This window comes from Schistocerca americana, chromosome 5, assembly GCF_021461395.2.
Source record: "Schistocerca americana isolate TAMUIC-IGC-003095 chromosome 5, iqSchAmer2.1, whole genome shotgun sequence".
NCBI lineage: Eukaryota > Metazoa > Arthropoda > Insecta > Orthoptera > Acrididae > Schistocerca > Schistocerca americana.
Window position 1 is genome coordinate 354577805 of NC_060123.1, and position 14317 is coordinate 354592121.

At 41.4% G+C, this 14317-nt stretch overlaps 1 protein-coding gene across 1 annotated transcript; it reads right to left on the minus strand.

The window, feature by feature from the left end:
* Positions 1 to 3622: 3622 nt before the first annotated feature.
* Positions 3623 to 12950, minus strand: LOC124616016 (putative beta-carotene-binding protein). The gene is made up of 6 exons (XM_047144232.1): positions 12839 to 12950; positions 11154 to 11252; positions 9545 to 9695; positions 7989 to 8125; positions 7027 to 7179; positions 3623 to 5112 (listed from the first exon to the last, which is right to left on the minus strand). The coding sequence occupies exons 1-6, from the start codon at positions 12903 to 12905 to the stop codon at positions 4925 to 4927; spliced, it is 795 nt and encodes a 264-aa protein (XP_047000188.1). The 5' UTR covers positions 12906 to 12950; the 3' UTR covers positions 3623 to 4924.
* Between the last annotated feature and the right edge of the window lie 1367 nt (positions 12951 to 14317).

Consider the following 14317-nt stretch of genomic DNA (forward strand, 5'->3'; position numbering starts at 1 on the left):
CCTTTACCTTATTCACTGGAATGGTCATTAAACATACAGTTGCTTACTTGTCTGCAACAATATAAATGTATGCAAGCTTACTGATGTCGACGATAATACACTACAAATGGGAGATCTGTAATGACAACATTCATTGTGGTTACGACTGTACTAGGCAGCACATAATATATTATTAGCTGAGTTGTTATTGGGTTCTATACCTACCGCTATCGCCAATGAATGTGCTAAATGCCAAATCTCACTACTTAGACATTCCTAGTGATGCTTAAAAATTATTCAAGATAACATGACTTAAAAATACAATCCTCTGATGAAATATGAGCTAATATCTATGGATTCTCGATTTCCAGACCATCCAAACTGTACCTTTACGTCAACCTTGACTTTGTCCTTGACTTTTTCACTCTTTACTTTATATTTTGTACTCATGATATAGCTACGCTATGTTTTGTGTAACACTGTCTATGATTAGTCATAAGTATGAAATGAAAGTTATAAATAGTCACTTGATCTCACAAACTAGTGCTTATGAGCACTACATATCTTAACAAATTTGTAAATAGTAATGTTTTTCTATAACGCTGTATTGTATAACTCAGGTTCTTTTGATTCCAATATACTTTGTAAAGAGCGAGTTGCTCCTACTACGTATTGTGCTTTCTTAGATAATGGGCTACATTTTAAACATGAGCACTATCATACCTGACTATTTGTACATTCACGATTCCTATCTACAGGGGACCGATGACCTCAGCAGTTTGGTCGCTAAGGAACTTACCGCCACCTAACTACAGATGTTAGATTGTTAAAGGAAATACTTCACAAATTAACCATCATACTTTTATGTTATTAAAGGAGCCAGATGCTGACAAAGATTTGTATTCCTTTATTAATTACCTCTTGTATGCTACATTCCCAAACTTTTATCAGCCTATACTTATGTACTTTTGAGAATTTGTTGTGTTATTACAGCCAATTGCCATAAGAATCCTGCCAAATTCATCAGGAGGAGGCAGCAGGGTTATGAAACGTATGTACACGGGGTACATTAGTTCAAGATTTGTAAAAAAGTATTGTATTGAACGAGAGATGGTCAGATGTAGTATCGATGTGTAATAGCGTCGCTGCTCAACAGCGATTGCTGATTCGAGATGCTATGGGTGAGGTGTCAGAGTAACTTTAGTTCGAGCGATGTATGGAGGTCTCTCAAGTGTAAAGACGTGTTGTATCTGATGTGTGTTGGATATAATACTTACTCGCCACGGGCAGCAATGATATTTTTATTTGCAGAATACTATGATGTTTGGTAACTGAAAGGAATCGCAACAGAAGTAGGAAATAATTAAGGTAAAGAAAGTTGTATTGTTACCAATGCAATGAGTGTATTCATAAGTGATGATTAAGACAAACTGTAGCACTGACATCAAATTCTTTTGTAGAGCTAATTGTTAATGTATAATCAGTTTATTTAATGTGTTGAATCTGATCATTATTCACTTTCGAAGAATCAAAAGAACGGTTTTAAAGTTAGCGCCACATTGCTACTCACCCCAATTTAGTACCAGTTCCCAGATCGATGTCATGTTTGATTAACTATTTTCCTCAAGAAGTTATTGTCCCAGTCATATTCGGTTTAATTAAAATGTATGGTAAGGAACAGCCATGTACAGTAGTTGTTGCTAACGGTAGAATTTAAAGTACTAACACACAGCAACGCGAAGAGCATTACCATAGTGCAGATAAACGTAGGAAATTCTATTATTTCAGAGATAGCATTCATTAAGCGTAGGGACCATTACACTTTCAAACTGAATAAGTTTTGTTGTATTACCTGAGCCAATTTCAAATGAATAGTGGCAACAGATTCAGTTTTTGTGTTGCGAAAATTCATGCAACGATGGTTTCTTTTAAAGTTATTGACAGTTTACATTCTCGCGCCAACATTAAATTTACATTTTCGTAATCAGAAAAGTTCAGTACAGGGCAAAGTTCATAAGGGACGGCATAAAATACACGTTCGCGTGAGATTCCCATTCTAACAGTGTTTCAGGCTACTATCAGTTACGAAATTTCAATCATATTTCAAACGTACATGTTTCAAGCAGCATATTCTTTTTGAACGTTTGATACCTGCAAAGAAATCTGGAAACCTGGTCGAAATCTGGAGGACAGAGGCATTGCTATCCCAGCCATGATGTGATATCTGCTCACAAGAATCAGGAACGTTTCCCACGACAAAACTTTGCGATAGAGTCCCTGTCCGACACACTGTTTTAATCTATCTGTTCAATATAGCTCCTTCCCAATTTGCTCAAAAGTGTGTATTATTGGAAAGGGAACATAAAATGTTATGGTTTGCGACTTCATCGATATCGAGCTTATTAGAGATGGCCTACTGCCTCAGGATGAGAAGGGCGACTGAAAGAAGTAACGAGGTCCTATCTACGAAATCACCTGGGCTAGCGCGAGATATCTAAGTAAAGTTCCAACAAAAAAATAATAAAGGCGACAAAGTGGTGATTGAAACCATATTCATCTTGAATACGACTGTAGCAATTTGCTTACAACTTATTATACACATCCCAACACATCAGGGGAGTAGTATTTCCAATGTACATACTTCACGAAAGTATTATAGGGTAGCGTGTATTCTTCTGAAGCTCCTGAATTGATTCGCGTAATTACGATGCGGCCGGCCGTGGTGGCCGTGCGGTTCTAGGCGCCACAGTCTGGAACCGCGTGACCGCTATGGTCGCAAGTTCGAATCCTGCCTCGGTCATGGATGTGTGTGATGTCCTTAGGTTAGTTAGGTTTAAGTAGTTCTAAGTTCTAGGGGACTGATGACCTTAGAAGTTAAGTCCCATAGTGCTCAGAGCCATTTGAACCATTTGAATTACGATGCCTTGATAGGGCACTTGACATACATCTGCAGCAGTGAGCGTAAAACTAGTCTGAGCTTTACCGCACTGGCGAATAGTGAAAGTTTCCAGTTTAATGTACCCAACCACCCCGACCTTGTTGTTGTCGGCTAGTGCACCAAGCAAAGTGCGAAAGCTGCCGAATAGTAGATAGGAAAGATATTGTGCATATTCAACACTGGAAGAAAAGTAACTATCTCAGCCTGTCTTCGAGAAACACATGATATACGATGCATAAAAGTCAGAGCTGACAAACATATCAGACCATAGTTTTGATAACGTCTTGATGTGTAACCGCCTGTGTTCTGTCATCAGATCTTGTAAGCACACTAATATTTCATTAGTTTAAGTGACAAAGCTTATAAAATCACCACAGCTAATAACTGTTACCTGTTATGTGATATCGTTATGGTGTCATACGAGGTTATGGAATTATTAAGAATAATTTCGTACCATTCAAATCATTTGATGCTGGAGAGCAATTTATGAACATGTTTATGATTTGGACAGTAGAGATCACCTACACGTTGGATCGTCCCTGCATTACCCGAGTGTGACCTCGGGAAAGTTAAGCAAACCATATGAAGTGGTAATCGTCATTTTTTTGTTAATTAGATGACATCATAATAGATAGCGACTCTTGGAAATAAACACTGTAATATCCATTCATGGGAAACAAATGACTGACAAGACAGAAATCAAAATAGTCTCAAATCTTTTTATTACTTATGACAGAATATTTCACAAAACTAAAATATTTCGAAACATACACACAGTTATATCATTATTTAACACTAGAATTAATATAACAGTCGTTACTGATTCTTCGACAAACTGGTTCTACCCAAAATGTCTTTTTTAATACAAATCTACTGTTAATTGGTAGTACGTATATATTCGAAATACTGCCGTGCTTACTTTGAAGTAAGGACGTGCTTCGAGAGTCTTCTCTGTGTACGTAAAAGAAATTTGCACTCTGTAAATCATCAGCGCCTTTGATTCCAGTATGTACTCGAAGACAGGGTAGTAATGCATAAGTCCTTTGTCTTTGTCGGCTATAAAGAGACTGCACAAAGTTTGATATAATTACTGACAGCTCGAGAAAATAAAATCCTGTAGACGTACAACGACAGAAAGTAAGATTTCCGAAAACTGAAACATATTCTGTCACTGTTCGTAATTTACGATTTGAAAAACTAGTGCGCTTTCATCAATACTGACCATCTTGTACCCAACATGAGAGATTTGTTATAAACTTTGATATCTATAGATTCTGCTCTTATGTAAAACAGCATGGAAAACGCCTAATCCGATAAAGCTAAACACAGTGAAGCATCAAGTAAGCAGATACCTTCATCGATTGTGTGGAATGTCTATACAAGTTTCTGGGCCGAATTCAACGAAAGCATAACTGAAATTGGTTTGTTATATAAGGCCCGCCTTAGGGTTCTTGTTTATTATGGCCAGTACACACAAACGTAGTTACAGAGATTAGGAGCTGAAATTGAGGAGGGTGAGGAAGAACTTGTCAGTGGCCTCGTCGATGAATCCCTCCCAGTATGTACTTTAAATGATTTAGGAAAACTTCAGAAAAACCAAATTGGGATGGACAGACGATGGTTTGAACACCATAGAGAGTTCAATGTCTTGAATATTGCTCTACCTCGCTCAGCACTTTAATTTGTATTTGACCGAAATGTCCTGGTGTGTGAAACTAATTACTAACTAGATTATCTTACAGGGGGAGAAATGTCTGCTTTAGTACTTTAATACAAGTAGCGCGAGCCTTAGAAACGAACGAAATGTGTGCATTGTTGCAACTGCTGTCTATGGGTAGATACGGATCTCACGTGCGCTGATGGTAGCAATCTTAAACAAATAGCCTGTTTTATGCATTCAAACAACTGCGGACATACAGGCCGCCTCGTTTCATTAGTGATGGAAATATAGTTTCCATGCAATCAGTGGGAAGTTGTGCAATAATTGAAACATCAGGCATGCTGTGGTTAGACCGCGCTGAAGTAATAGCTGTAAGCGGACCTCTTTGGGAAGAGCTGGTCGTAGGGTACAGTACTGAAGACGGCTTGTGCACGCTGGCGGTATACTTCGGCCAACCATTTCTCCAGCGTCGGCAGGAGTTCGGGTTGGACAACCTTCGTGGCGACGCTGTTTATGAACATATTTCCGGCGTGCACTGCAAACAGAGAAATGACAGTCTGAAATTGATATTCTGGCAGAGACTGAAAATGAGAACATTTGATTGGAAAACTAGAATGATACCTTACTTTAATCAGTTTTCAGAGCATACATATATGGGGAAGAAGCAAAAAAAAATAAAGATTATACTGTAACATATCAGTGACGCGCGTTCGTATGAGGCGTAGAAGAATGGGGTAGGTAAGTAACCGATACTTATTGAAAGGAACAATCTCATCATTCCTCTGAAGTGACTGGAAAATCTAAGTTTGTTGACATCATGAATACAACTCCCACCGCAGATTCCACTGGGTTAACTGACTTCACGGTGACATCCATATTTTACTACTGTCTTCTGGCATTAGCTTGGTAGAGCCTGCTGTCGTAGCCCAGATCGCTGAAGCACACCTGTGCGGTGGCACTAGATTTGGATTTAACCTGGTTCCCGTCCTGATGGTGGATGAAATTTTCAGTGCCAAGTATTTGGTCTGCGAGGGGACGAGAGTTGGTGGCCTAAAGTTCCTGATCACCAGTCTTTCCATCAGTGTCCTGGATTATTTTCCAAACCACTCCGCAATGTCTAATGAAGTGAGGCCATATGACACTGTTGACGGTGATACGTCCATCAGATGTGGACGTTAAGCCCGGCGGCCCCTTAGTGCTATTCGAGAGGAGGAGGCTGTGTGTCGCCAGTGGGCTTCTCCCTCAGTTTCCTTCTCCTCCTCACCACCATCATCGTCATCATAAAACACGAACGTAACAGTATTCTATACAGTCATCCATTATACTCACGTACTCATCAGGAATGCAGGTTCTACAGCTCTCCCACATCCGTAAGGAAAGGGACCAATGTGCGAGGGCCGCCAGGCAACTGAATCCACCCCGTGCGATTTCCCAACCTGCGTTTACATACGGTATTTAATTTTAGTCCTGGTTGACATAGGGCTCATGAATAGTGCAACTGAGTCAGCGTATTTCAGAGCTGTTCAACTATTTATGCCAGAGATGTGCAAAGTTTTTGGTAACGGAGATCGTAAATTTCGATTTAAATTTCTTTGGACGGTATCTTTGTTTCAAGCTGAGACACTCGCCGTACTTGTGTCACTTTTTACTGATTTACGATCACATAATTTTCCAGCAACGCGCACAGTCCACTATTCATATCTATTCGGATGCGTTGAAGATTGCAATGAATGCTTGTGATGCGCAGTATTACTTTCATATATACTGGCCTCAGATGCACACAAGGAGGTTGTACAAATAATTGGAACAAGACAACCAAACACGAAATTGGGTTTTGATTGCTCTCGGTCACCTATTTGTAAACAATTCATCAGTACTTTTAATATAATACAATGATAATTACAAGTTTTTTAATTTTTTTTTCTTTTGGGGAGGATGGGCATGAAGCACCCCCTCATCTTGGTAATGCTCGTTATGGTAAATGCTTTGGCGTTGCTACGATGAATTCACGGTTTAGACACACATTCTAAAACAGAACTGTCAAGCCAGTAAGAGATCTGCATGATCGACAGAAATACAATAGATGTATGGGGTGACACGTGGGAGACAAGACTGAATGAAATGAATTGAAATTGAAACGGACGTGGACGGGACATATTTCCACTGGAACAGATAATAATTCTTTCAAGCAATTCGTTTGCTGTAATTCAGGAAATAATCAAAGATCAGTACCTAGACAAGGTAAAATGTGTAGATGAGATTACACAACGTGCATATAAATAGACAGGATAAATAGAAATGAAGGACTTAACGCTTGCAGAACTATGGTGGTATCATTGTACAGCATCTGACGTCAAATTCACGATAACGATGATGATGATGATGATGATGATAACAAGGTAAAGTATTCAATAAAACAATGTGTGCAAGTTTTCTGCTAATAACCTACCTAGAGGCTTGTAGTCCCCGAAGAGGCCAGTGAGTTCATACTGGCTTTGGCCCAAGTCGAGCTTGACGCTGACTGAGTCCACCTTGAGGTATGACTGATCCCCGTCAGCAGTCTCGAGGTGTCCAGCGTACGTCACGTCCGCGTTGCCTCCGCCTGAAATGTGACGACCAGGGCTCTGTTAGTATCCAGTTAGGATGATTCGTTCTACATACATCAACACAGTAAGCCGAAATAGTGATTTCAATATCCTTACTTGATAGCCAATACAGTCGGCCCACTTGCTTTTTAAACTCTGTCCACAATTGAATCGCACACCACCCTTCTCAGACGAAAAAGGCAATACTCCTATATCAGCTACCAATTAGTCATTTGTCCTTCAAATTTTAAAAACCCTCAGCCATCACTATACATTTTCTTTTGTTCTCCTTACATAGCTACTTCGTTAATATGTTTGTCCTTTTCACTACGTATTCTGTTACGTTTAGCTTAATTTTCACATTAGCGTTCAGGATATTCTCAGGATTTTTAATACTGACTACCACGTGCTAATATTTTCACTGATAATGTTGATGTGTGAAGCAACATTTGATCTTAAATGTCAAATATTTCAGCTAAATGTTACCTACTGTATGAACGTTGTGTGTCACTGATATGCGTCGCAATTGAAAGAATGGCCTATACTAATTTCCGCTTACTTTTATTCGCCAAAATGTTATAACTTACTGATCATTATTTGAAGATATGACATTCTTTAAGACTATAAGACACACTGATATACGCAGATAATGAGAGCTTTACTCTTTCCCAGCCTATGACTTAGGCTGATATGATATCGGCAAATGAAAATAGTAAGGGATTTAGAGTATTTGCTATTTTATTTTTTCCTTACATATTTAGAATATATAACCCACAGTAATTTGACCCGTCTTCTGTTATTGGTTTATGTGGTTCTTTATACTTACGCATAGAAACCTTGAAGGAACCACTGCCGTCCAGAGGGACGCCGAGGACGTTTCCGGACATGGCGTAGGCGCCCTCTAATGCGTTGACGCCATCAATGTGGGTAACGACGCGGATGCGGTTGTTGACGTTATCCACGCTGGAAACACAATGACGCCAAGTTAAATGACACGAAATACAGATGGAGTAACAGAACTCGAGATCCGAACGAGAGATAAATAGATCGGTGGATAGGTAGTGAGATACAGACAGACGACAGACAGCGCAGCAAGTTCCGATTACTACCTAAATGTGATATTGGCTGTACAAGAAAAGTTGCGTTCGAAATTTTTGCGACGTGAGGCACAAACACGAGGCGTGAAATGTTATAACTAATGGATGAACATTAGGAGTCAGAAATTAGAGGTCATAGAGGCATCATCATAACAAGCTTCACACGGAATTAGTCGATCTTTTATGTTCACATATACAGTCATCCTCACATACTAAAAGCTTATAAAATCAACCTTATCAATAGCTTTTATTTAGTGAACAACGTCTTAGGAAAAAATATCCAGTGACTTGGAAATCAAATTGTTTGAAAAAACACGTTACTACCCGATCGCTCTGGTCATATAACACACGGTGTTTCGTGTACTTTGACACACAAACGCATTTCTTCTAACAATCACATACACAGTCTATTAGATTAGGGAGGTTTTGAAAAGGTACACCCTTTTTCCGAGGCACTGCAGAACACTGTCAGCAAGCAATCCTGCACTTCTTATGTTCATGTAAAATGTCTGTTGTCAACCAGCATTAATTCCGAGCTAGTACCCATACATACTACGAAAGAAGTAGTAGCTAAGTAATTAAATTCGTGTAAATGGGACAGAAACACCGACCAAGTATTTTCCCATATAAATGTGTAAAAAACAATTTTGGATGCACCTCTTACTGGGTTTAAAACAGCGAACAACCTGACAGTCGCAAGCAATGGAACTAATGGGGTTGGGGTGAGGTGGAGGGGAGATGGTAGTTAACAAGGGTATGTATATCACTGGCCTCCGTTCAGGAGAGTTAATACTTTGGAAAAAACTTAATTCCTAAAGAAGTGAGCTCGGCTGAAGGGCAAAACGCAGAGACTAAAAGGAAGAAATGAGAACTGCCACGATTTTCTGGAGTCAGCGAAGCATCTGGTTTTCTGCCGGAGTGCGCGTGACTGTAGGGGGCCGGCCGCGGTGGTCTAGCGGTTCTGGCGCTGCAGTCCGGAACCGCGGGACTGCTACGGTCGCAGGTTCGAATCCTGCCTCGGGCATGGGTGTGTGTGATGTCCTTAGGTTAGTTAGGTATAAGTAGTTCTAAGTTCTAGGGGACTTATGACCTAAGATGTTGAGTCCCATAGTGCTCAGAGCCATTTGAACCATTTTTGACTGTAGGGGACACCGAGACATTTTCAGTCGACCTACCCAGCTGAGTTCACGCCAGCAGTCCACGCCGTGGCGCATGTTGTGATCCATGATCCACGGAATGGTACAGCAGTTGCCTGCAGACACGATGAGGAGAAAACGAAACTTACTGCAGGTTGTCGACGACGGAGCGGCCCAGGCCGGTGAAACGGGCGTTGTCGAGGCGGAACTTGAGGGCCATCCCTCTGGAGTTGGTCTGCCACGTCAGCGGTGGCAGCTCGTCCAGGGGGTCGATTGGTGCGGCACCCATCTGCGGAATGCCTGCGGACAGATGTCAGCCGTTCACACGCGACTGCTCATCTCACACTGAAACTCACGTTACGAAGGTTACCTGCTTATGCTTGCTATCCTTCAACATAAACTTGTTTTGCGCGGAGTGTATACGCTCTACCTTTACTTAAGAGTTCATGAATGGTGTCTTAGAGTGGGTAGGAAGATCGAAAGGCATTTACAAAATGGTTCGTATGTAATGCTGTAGGGGACCAATACATTAATCGTTTCTTCATTGTTCGATCGATTGAAGCCAGTTTAAAACTTGCGGGGCTACTCAGGTTCATAACACAAATTTCTGAACAAGTAGCATCTGATAGCAAAGTCGCCGTTTCGAGCACCTTCCTATTCTCTTGGTTCTTTTCTTGTAAGTGTCTCACTTGGGAACTATATACAGTTATTTTACTTCAAAAGCTTTAATGTTTATATAAGAATTAAAGCTATCTGATAATAACCAACACACTGTCATCAACAAAAAATTCCAGAACAAAAAATTGCCACACCGGACGCGGGTTCAATTCTCTTTTCTGCCAGACATTGAGCGTTGGCGGGAGGACTGGAACGGGATCACTAAGCCTCGTGCTGCCAACGAGAACGAGAAGCAGCGGCTTCAAGGTCTGTAAAACCGACAACGGCCGGGAAAGCGGTGTGGTCACCCCAGACTCTTTCATACCGCCAGAGAATGACACGGTGGCCGTCCGGCCCTGATAGGCCCGTCTTAGACCAGAGCAGCGGAGCTTTGTGTTTCTTTCCTGTGAAGGTGTCTCCGGTTGATGTAAATACCTGACCCGTCCCACAATCCCCCTTCTCTCCTCCCCCCACTAAGATACAGGCTGCCCTCGGTCATATTACCAAGGCTTCATTAGAATACACTTGCTTAACATAGAGGCAAATGTCATATGTATTTTACCTCTATGTGATGTATCTGCGTTGAATTGTCTGTATTAACATTATCACAATTCTAATTTTTTCACCGGTTGTAATCTGAGTTAACTGCGTAATCTCACTGGGTCCATAAGTGCTTCTCACCAAATTATGACAAGTGCAAAAAGCTGTAAGACGGCGTTATAGCTTGGCAAATTATAGTTAATTATAGGCATTTTGCATTCCTTTATTATTATTACTAATTAAGTCATGATTTAGCTGATATAACATTCATGGGTTCATGTTATGTTGAGATAGCAGACGGTGATAGGACATCAGAACTATTAAAGAGCATTCAGTCTGTGTTGCCCTGCAAAGTACAAATAAACGTCAAGATACAACTTCGTGTTCTAAGAATGGTGCAAGTGAGCTACTGAGCACTATTATTTAACTTAAACATCAAAGAAGTTTCGCATAGTTCCCAGTAGTGAAAATCTTGTACTCGTCTCCGTTCAAAAGATGGGCTTGCTTCTGTTACACGCGGAGTAGACCTTACCGTTAACAGACGTACTTCCCAGTACTCACCAGTAGCCAGATGTGGCACTGCGTCCTGTAGAGCCTTCCGCCGACATTCGACGACGTTAGGCTGGTCGTCAGCACATGTCTTGACGCCGAGAGGTGTCACTGAAAGACAAGAATAGTCATACACAATATGCCGTTCCGATAAATTTTCTGGCAGTCATGACAACCTGTCAGCTGCGCTCACGGTGTTCTGTCTCCCTAGGACTAAGGGAGCAACATACCCTAAATGACACAGTTGAAGCTGAGTCGTGATACACTACTGGAACGGCATAACCGAACTTAAAACGTCCAAAAGTGGCATGAAAAAATGAAGCGTTCCGGTTTTACTTTTAGCAGTTATGATTAAAATTGCACACAGAACATCAGCTGGAGAATCGAGTAAACAAACGCTGTAGTGTTGTTAAACTGATAAGCTGCAACTATACCGGATTTATTTCTTTTCTTTCTTTTTTTTTTAAATTTGTCCTATATAATCATCAAGGCGTCTCGCTGCAATAGGTGGCGTAATTTTCCGTTATATTTTGACTGTTGCCTGCGCTATCTTCGTGACAAGCAAGAAGCTACATTTCAGTTTCGATCGTTGTGTGGTAAGATCCAGAGAAGGAACAAAACAAATAGCTTTGATGTCAGAATGTGACTGGATCAAGTATGGTAGATTATTCCAGACCAAAGCTACAGCTTTGACAAGATCTCAAGAAACGCCATTGATCTATTCCGAAATGTTTGTATCTCCCATTACTTATCAAGATTTGTAAACAATTCTCCTTGACTATCCATATAACTGCCCTAATGTGATGTACAACGCGTCGCGTTACACATAACACGCTACGGTCGCAGGTTCGAATCCTGCCTCGGGCATGGATGTTTGTGATGTCCTTAGGTTATTTAGGTTTAACTAGTTCTAAGTTCTAGGGGACCAATGACCTCAGAAGTTGAGTCCCATAGTGCTCAGAGCCATTTGAACCATCTTTTTTCACATAACATTTCTGGAAAATATTATACTGAGTCTTCAGCAAAAGCAACACTCTACTAGGATAAAAACTACTTTTATTTAAATAGGGATAGTGACACAGATACAGCTGCAGTACAGGAACAGTAAGAATATTATTGAAATATTTGTGAGTGGTAACACGTGAAACAAATACTCATCTGAGTATACTTTGTAAGCAACAGAGCGATTGGAGGAACCAAATATTTTTTGAATCAGTTCATAAAATCAAAAATTATAACTTCTACTGCTTCAGTAAAACAATTTCTGGTGAGTGAGGGCTTTGTCCATAGAAATGGGAAAAGACTGGCAAGGGGCTTTCTTAACATAGAACGCTAAACTTAGCAGAAGAATCGAAATGATTTGAAACTTTGAAGCAAACTCACTAGAATCTACCTACCTCAAGCCAACGTGTATCTATCGATACACAGACGCCCGTGTTGCCGCCACAATGACTGACAAACTATGAATTTTAAATTCGCAATAGAACTTGAACACGATGTCTGGTTAGAGTAAAGGCAGAGAAAATGCAACTCGCAGCACGTGAAGCAGACGATTGCATCGGCCGTCGAAATGACGCGCAGAAAAATGGAATCAACAGCAACGAGAGCACGTTACGAAAGTGAAATTTGCTTCAAGTTTGGGAAACCGCTGGAGCGTTTGCGATGGCGCCGATTTGCAGTACTGGCGGCAGACTTACCTATCTCGGCGACGACCAGGCCGGCAACGAGCAGAAGAGAGGAGGCGACGGCGATACGGCAGCACATGTCTGGGCTTTGCTGGACGTTGCGGCTTCGAGTGCCGGCGCCATGTCCGGCCGCCCTTTTATATGTCCGGTGCGCGCGCGCCGCGCCAGGCCCTGCTGCTCCGCGCGGCCGCCAAGCCTCCCCACTCCGGCCGCAACAACCCTGTAGCCGCAGCGGCACTCGTGCACACTTACGTAACTGCAGTCAACCTCTAGGTCGTCATTGAAAATTTTTTCAAACTTAATCACACTCGTATTGCAAGCTGACACCTTGGCTGTATTTAAAACCTGCTTATTGTAATGTTTCACGACTTTCTTTAAGTAACCTCTCCGGTTACATTTTTCACTTACCAGACTACACGTAACAAATTTGATCGCTTTTATCGGGAAAACTGGTGATATTTCCTGTAGAGTTCCTCCTTTTCGATTTTGCGTTGTATTCTTCGTCGTTACACAATCGACAAACCACATCTTTTCCTCAACGAGTGTGTTTGAACAAGCAACACGACGTTACATTCGTCGTCTATCTATTGCTCTAAGCGAGTATACTTAATTCTGTTTACGATGTAGCAGTATTATAGTGTTATCCCCGATTTCAGTAGATACTTGTCATACATTCAGATGACAAAAGTCATGTGGATTGCAATATGCACACATTGCGGTAGTATCTCGTACGCAAGATATAAAAATGCGGTGCACTGTCATTTGTACTCAAATGAACAAGTGAAAAGGTTCGCGGTGTGATTACGGCCTTACGACTAGAACTAACAGACTCTCAGTGTGGAATGGTAGTTGGAGCTAGACACAGGGGACACACCATTTCGCAAATCGTTAGGGTATTCTGTATTCCGAGATCCACAGTGTCAAGTGTATGCTGAGAATAGCAAAATTAACGTAACGAACGAGAGCAGCGGCTTTTGCGTAGGGTTGTCAGCTCTAAAGGACAAGCAGCACTGTGAAATATCCACAGAAACAAATGCGGGACATACGACGGATGTCTCCGTAACCACAGTGACGCGAAATTTGGCGATAACGGGCTATGGCAGCAGACGGCCGACGCGAGTGCTTTCCATACAGCACGATAACCGATACCGCCTGTAGCGCCTCTTCTGGGCTCGTGATCGTATCAGTGTTGTGACTGGTTAAATGCGGCACGCCACAAATTCCTATCCTGCGCCAAGCTCTTCATCTCAGAAGAGAGCACTTGCAACCTACGTCATTTGGGAGTGTATCCCAACCTCGTCTTCCTCTACAGTTTTTGCCTTCTACAGGTCCCTCTAGTACCATGGAGGTCATTTCCTGATGTCTTAACACAGGTCCTTTCATTCTCTCCATTCTTCTTGTCAGTGTTTTTTACATATTCATTTTCTCTCCGACTCTGCGCAGAATCTCCTCATTCCGTAAATTATCAGTAAAAATAATTTCCCACATTCA

Coding starts and splice junctions, on each gene's coding strand:
- LOC124616016 (XM_047144232.1), bottom strand. CDS start 12,905: ATGTGCTGCCGTATCGCCGTCGCCTCCTCTCTTCTGCTCGTTGCCGGC. Junction 11,253..12,838: donor CCTGGTCGTCGCCGAGATAG/GTAAGTCTGCCG, acceptor CTTGTCTTTCAG/TGACACCTCTCGGCGTCAAG. Junction 9,696..11,153: donor AGTGCCACATCTGGCTACTG/GTGAGTACTGGG, acceptor ATCTGTCCGCAG/GCATTCCGCAGATGGGTGCC.